This window comes from Erithacus rubecula, assembly GCF_903797595.1.
Source record: "Erithacus rubecula genome assembly, contig: scaffold_1046_arrow_ctg1, whole genome shotgun sequence".
Classification (NCBI taxonomy): domain Eukaryota; kingdom Metazoa; phylum Chordata; class Aves; order Passeriformes; family Muscicapidae; genus Erithacus; species Erithacus rubecula.
The window spans coordinates 20,487-25,820 of record NW_027636369.1 but is presented as its reverse complement, the minus strand read 5'-3'; the positions used below and the strand labels follow the sequence as shown (position 1 = coordinate 25,820).

Genomic DNA, 5,334 nt, shown 5'->3' with positions numbered 1-5,334 from the left:
CTAGGATAATTTCTGTGAGGTTTCTTATACTGTCTTTAAAGAAAGACAAACACCATCCCACTGAGGCAGAGCAATCCTAATTTAGGTTCTGTTTTAAGCTGTTTAAGATGAAATGGGAAGAGATTTTCTAGGTAGTGGATTTTGGTTTTCCTGAGAAAGCCAGCACACAGAGGAAAAGGTGACAGGGCATCTTGGAAACACTCACTCCAAAAGACTGCTCCAGAATGTGATGAGACCAACAATCCTTGTGTCAGCACGTCACCCACAGGGCAGTGAGTGAAGGGACAGGGCTGGGCTGCTCACAAAGGGACCTGGAAGGAGGCAAGAGGAGGCAGCGTCAGCCAGAACTCAGGACAAGCTGGATGCAAGGGAAATATCCACGGGGTGTGTGGGGTGAGCTTCTGCCATAACAATAAATATACTCACAGGAGCCCTCATGCTTAAACCAGGTAAAAACATTAAAAAGGGGCAGGAATTAAAAGAGATGGAAGAAATAGGTCTACTTTTTCCCTGCTCTGGAAACTGTTTCCAGTTCAAGAGACGATTTAAAATAAAAAGAACAAGTGACACTAAGCAGAGCATTGCAAGATGACCTTTGCTGGTTTCCACAGAAAAGACGTGGTTCTGGGAGGGATTTCACATTGTAACTCTGCCCTGAATTTGGAAAAAAAAGAGAATAAAGTATTACTGAGGAAAGAAGAATGCAAAACCTCTTGATGAAGACAGCAGTGTGAGTTCACTATCACTGTAAGCCATTAATCCCTTAGGTAAAATAACATCCTTCAAGGTGGGAGGACTTTAGCTTGGATGAAAATGCTGACAAAATTGCTGCCCCTTCCTGTTGCTGCTTCTATCTCCAAAGAAAGAGAAATGTGTGAAATCTGCTGAAGACAGGCAGAGACAGCGAGAAAGAACCAGACATTTGGCAGGAAAAGTGAAAAAAAGAATGTCTTCAATTCTCTCTTTTCATTTCCTCTTCTCCCATTTGACCTTATCTGCTTTCAAGCGGGGAACTCTGTTTGCAACCCCATCAAAATAGTGAAGCTACCCAATGGAACATCTTTTTCCTCCCTTCAGCTCTGCAGAACACGGAGCGATTTCGCTTTCACTGGACAGAGAGGAAGAGTTTCCCACGGGATTCCTCAGTTCCGAGCCCTTTCGGAAAGTTCCCGCGCTGGCCTTGATGCTTTGGGGTGACGCCGCAAGCCGAGGCGCAGGGATGGCTGCGGGAATGGGAGCAGGGCAGGGTTTGCAGCGGCCCCGCGCTCCCGGCCAGCCCCGGCCCCGCCCCGCCCGCGCTGGGCCCGCAGCCCCGGCTCTGCCGCGCTCGTGCCGCCGAGCCCGGCCCGCGCGGGGCCGCGAGCGGGGCCGAGCGCAGCGCCCCCCTCAGGCCGCGCGCCGCCGCAGCCGCGGCCGTTGTGGCGACAGTCGGCGACCGGCGCGATGGCGGAGCTGCCGCTGCCCGCCGGCCTCAAGGCCGGCACCTTCCCCGCCAAGCTGTGGCGCCTGGCGAACGGCCCCCGCGTCCGCTCCGTGCGCTGGGACAGCCGGGCCCGGGGGCTGCTCATCGACCGCTCCCTGCTCGAGCGGGAGCTGCTCAGCCCGGGCAGCCCCCGGGCTCCGGCCCCGCGCACCTTCCGGGCCACGCAGTTCCGCAGCTTCGTGCGCCAGCTGTACCGCTACGGCTTCCGCAAGGTGCCGGGCTGGCTCGGCTCAGCCGTGCCGGGCGATGCCGGGGCCTGGCTGCACTACACCAACCCCTGCTTTCGCCGCGACCGCCCCGAGCTGCTGCTGCGCCTGCAGCGCCGGAGCGCGGCCAGCAGGCAGCGGCCGGCGGCGGGGCGGGAGGGGCGCAGGCGCCCGGCCCGCGGCTCCCAGCAGCTGCCCAGGGCGCGGCCGCTGCCGCACGGGCGGGAGCTGCGCAGCCCCCGGCCCGGCCCCTTCCAGCAGCGCCCCGGGGAGCGGCCGCTGCTCGTCCGCCGCCCGCCCTGCGGCTTCCACCTGCTGCACAGGGAGCGGCCGCTGCCGGCCCGGCGGGAGGGGCAGAGCCGCTTGCAGGAGCTCTACGGGGAGCGGCCGCTGCCCGCCGAGCGGGAGCTGCTCCGGATCCCGCCGTGCCACCTGCTCGGGCTCGGCGGGGAGCGGCCGCTGCCGCTCGGGCGGGAAGGGGCCCCCAGCCGCTTGCAGGAGCTCTACGGGGAGCAGCTGCCTCCGGCCGACCGGGAGGTGCTCGGCATCCAGCCCTGCAGCTTGCAGCAGCTCCACAGGGAGCAGCAGCCCCCAGGCTCTGACTCGCCAGGTGGGAAAAGAGTTCTAGCCTTGCTTTTCCATAATGTCATGAAAAATGACCGCTTGAAGTATTTTTCCACAATGCTCTGTCATTGTGAGACAGAAATTCTCAAGTCTACTAGGAAGAGGGACCTAGAGTGCCAAAAGATTCTGTGCCTGGGTTTCCTGTGTGCTTCCTGGGATGGTTGATCCAAGGCAGCAATAGAGCTCTGTGTCTCCTTGTGGAGCCTGACCAATGTGTTTGGATTCCTGCAGCCACACCAGGCACTTCGGCCCCGAGTGTTCCACCTGGTAGTGCTGGTTGTGCAGCATCGACGGCCTCCAGCTCGGCATGGAATGCTGCTGTGGAAGAAGAATCACAGCTAGCCCTTGAAATAGAAAAATGGATTAGAGAAATCAGGAGATCCCTGCCTCAAAAGTCTCCCTCTGCTCAGGTAACCCCATTGGATGGGAATAAAAGAGGCTGTACTGTTAGCTTTTGAATTGTGTTATGTGGCTGAGAAGCAAAGGTTTCAAGTTAATTTCTTTCATTGTTACAGAGTTACCTAATTGTTCTTGGTAAAGTAAGGCCACTAAAAGAATAGGGATGAAAAAGTCTTCCCCCGCTTAGTGAGATTGAAAGAAGTGAGCCTTTGTTGGCCACTTTGGTTGCTCCTTTTCCTGGGATGAATCCCTCATGCAGGAGCATTTATGGTGATGCTTTGTAGGTTGTAACAGGCTTTGTTTGATGGGAAAGAAGAGTGTTTGGAGAATGCCACTGAAGGCCAAGTGTCCCGTGCAGGGAGGGCCATGTGAGAGGTGCCTCAGTTCCAGGAGCAGATGTGGGCTCTGCCTCTTTTGTGCTGCAAGGCCAAGGCAAAGCGAGGGCTGGGCTGCAGCTGCTGCTGCTGCTGTGTGAGCCGTGCCCTGCGTGTGGGCGCTCCCAGAGCCGTATTTGGGGATGGGCTGGAGCTGCAGCTTTCTGTCCTTTTGTTTGACAGATTCAATCTTTGGATGAGGAATCCTGTTTCTCTAACTCTTGCCAGACTTGCCTGAAGTGTTGCAAAGACCTTTTAGCAGTAATTATACATGTTGGCCAAAGAATGCCTCTCTTTCTATTGGTGTGCTGACCCCACTGGCTGCAGTACATTCATGATTGAGAAAGGGCAGGCTCAAGGGGGGGAGTGGGATTTTTTGGATTTACTGATATTTTATTCTCAAGTGGAATTTCTTTTGTCTTCTGTAAACTCACACACAGCAGTTTTCAAAAGCATTTTATTAAAAGAAAACATTGCAGGCTCTGAATCATCTTTAGGATCTTTAGGATTCTGATTGATGGGCTGTTGCCAAAGAGATGGGTTGGGATTTTTGTTTTACCTTTCAAATTTACAAATTTTTTGTACTGGAAAATGTGATCCTGGAAATATCCTAGGTGCCTAAATATTTGCCTGGGTCATACACATAGGGGAGCAGCATTGATCCAAAAAGGCACCACCTGGTGATGGATTGTTGTGAGTGGCTGGGTGGGGGTGGTGAGATTGCCAGGCAGAAATGAGATGTGTGCTTTTCATGTGGGTTTGCAGCACAGAGCCCTGGGCAGTGCTGGGAGCGAGCTCTGCCCTTGCTGACAGCCGTGTTGTCAACAAGGAGGGCCCCTGGCTTTCTGCTGGCTGATTTCTTGCAGCTCGTGGGATGAACAAGGGTGAGAATGTGAGGGCACGTCCTCTCACTTGGTGTCTTCTGGTTTTCTTTATTTTGCCTCAAGGGACATTTTTTACAACATTCAGTTTCATCTTGGCCACCCAAATCCTGAGTTTAAAATGCTTGTCATGTGAACTGTGTGGGCAGTGTTCCCCCCCTGTGCCCCACGTCCCCTGGGAGTGGAGAAGGAGAGTTCCTGTATCCCTGATACTATTCCAAGAAAGTAGTGAGTGATCTTTGGATTTCTTTCTTTCTGTTTTTCTTTCAAGGGGAATGTTAATGTTGCCCCTGAGTCTTCAGGAGAGGGGGATCTGAACAGGGCAGCAGCAGCAGCAGCAGAAGCTTCATGTGTCACCGAGAGCTGTGGGAACAGTTCCCCAGAGCGTGAGGAGCCTGGTAAGGAGAGAGCCCCCATTGGTTTAGAGAGGTGTGAGACAGCTGCTCTGAGCCTGCCTGTGGCAGGAAGGGAGATCAGAAGAGTTGAGATTTTGTCTGCAGACTTGGTGCTTCCTGGTGCCTTTAGTTCAGATCCTGCACTGACAAAACCCTCCGAGCCCTGCCCTCCATGCATCTCTAGAGGCTCTGACACTGAGTCCTGTGCTATGGCAAGAGAACAGGGAATAAAGTTGACCTTGTGGAGCTGTGTCACCAAGCCTGGTGTCTCAATTTTTCTGCTGATTTCCTTGCATAAGTTTTCTGCAGGGTTACAGGGAGGCCAGACTGAGTGACTGATGAAGGATTGGAGAGGAAAAAAGCAGAAAGTCATAGTAGAATTCCAAATCACTGAATGACCCCAGATTAGTGAGACCTAAGATCTGTCTGTCAGCACAGAGAAAGAACAAGGCTGGGCTTCTCTGAGGGAGCTGGGACAGTCTGTGTTTCAAGCTCTCATGGGTGCGAGCACTGAGACTTTATCAAGACACTTCAATGCTTTACACTGTTTTGAACATTTAGAAAGGTCCCTGTTCTCTAAAGAGCAGGCTTCAAATTCCAAGTGAGAATCTGCCTTTCAGACCATCTTGAACATTTCCTGACAGAAGGACAGTTGGTGCCCAAGGGAAATGTGCACGAGGGCCAAGAGTGACTCAGTGTTCCCTTTGCTTCCCAGATCCCATCTGATGGATCTCCCCAGGAGGGCTGCCCTGTGTGGCAGGAGGAGACAGAGGGAGGGCCTGTGACCATCAGGCAGGTGAAATCCCTCTGCTAATAGCCATATATTATAGATCTGTATAGTTGTACTTATCTATATGGCTATATTTCTAGATTTATATAGGTGTATTTGTATGTCTATATTGTTATGTCTATCTATTTATACAGATGTGTTAATAGATCTGTATAGTTTAATTTATATATACTTGTAGATGT

The 5,334-nt window shown here is 53.1% G+C and overlaps 1 protein-coding gene across 1 annotated transcript; it reads left to right on the top strand.

Moving 5' to 3' along the window:
- Window positions 1–1,380: 1,380 nt before the first annotated feature.
- LOC306815153 (uncharacterized protein) lies at window positions 1,381–5,128 on the top strand. The gene is made up of 4 exons (XM_079331780.1): window positions 1,381–2,299; window positions 2,545–2,723; window positions 4,239–4,365; window positions 5,078–5,128. The coding sequence occupies exons 1-4, from the start codon at window positions 1,444–1,446 to the stop codon at window positions 5,086–5,088; spliced, it is 1,173 nt and encodes a 390-aa protein (XP_079187906.1). The 5' UTR covers window positions 1,381–1,443; the 3' UTR covers window positions 5,089–5,128.
- Window positions 5,129–5,334: the final 206 nt, after the last annotated feature.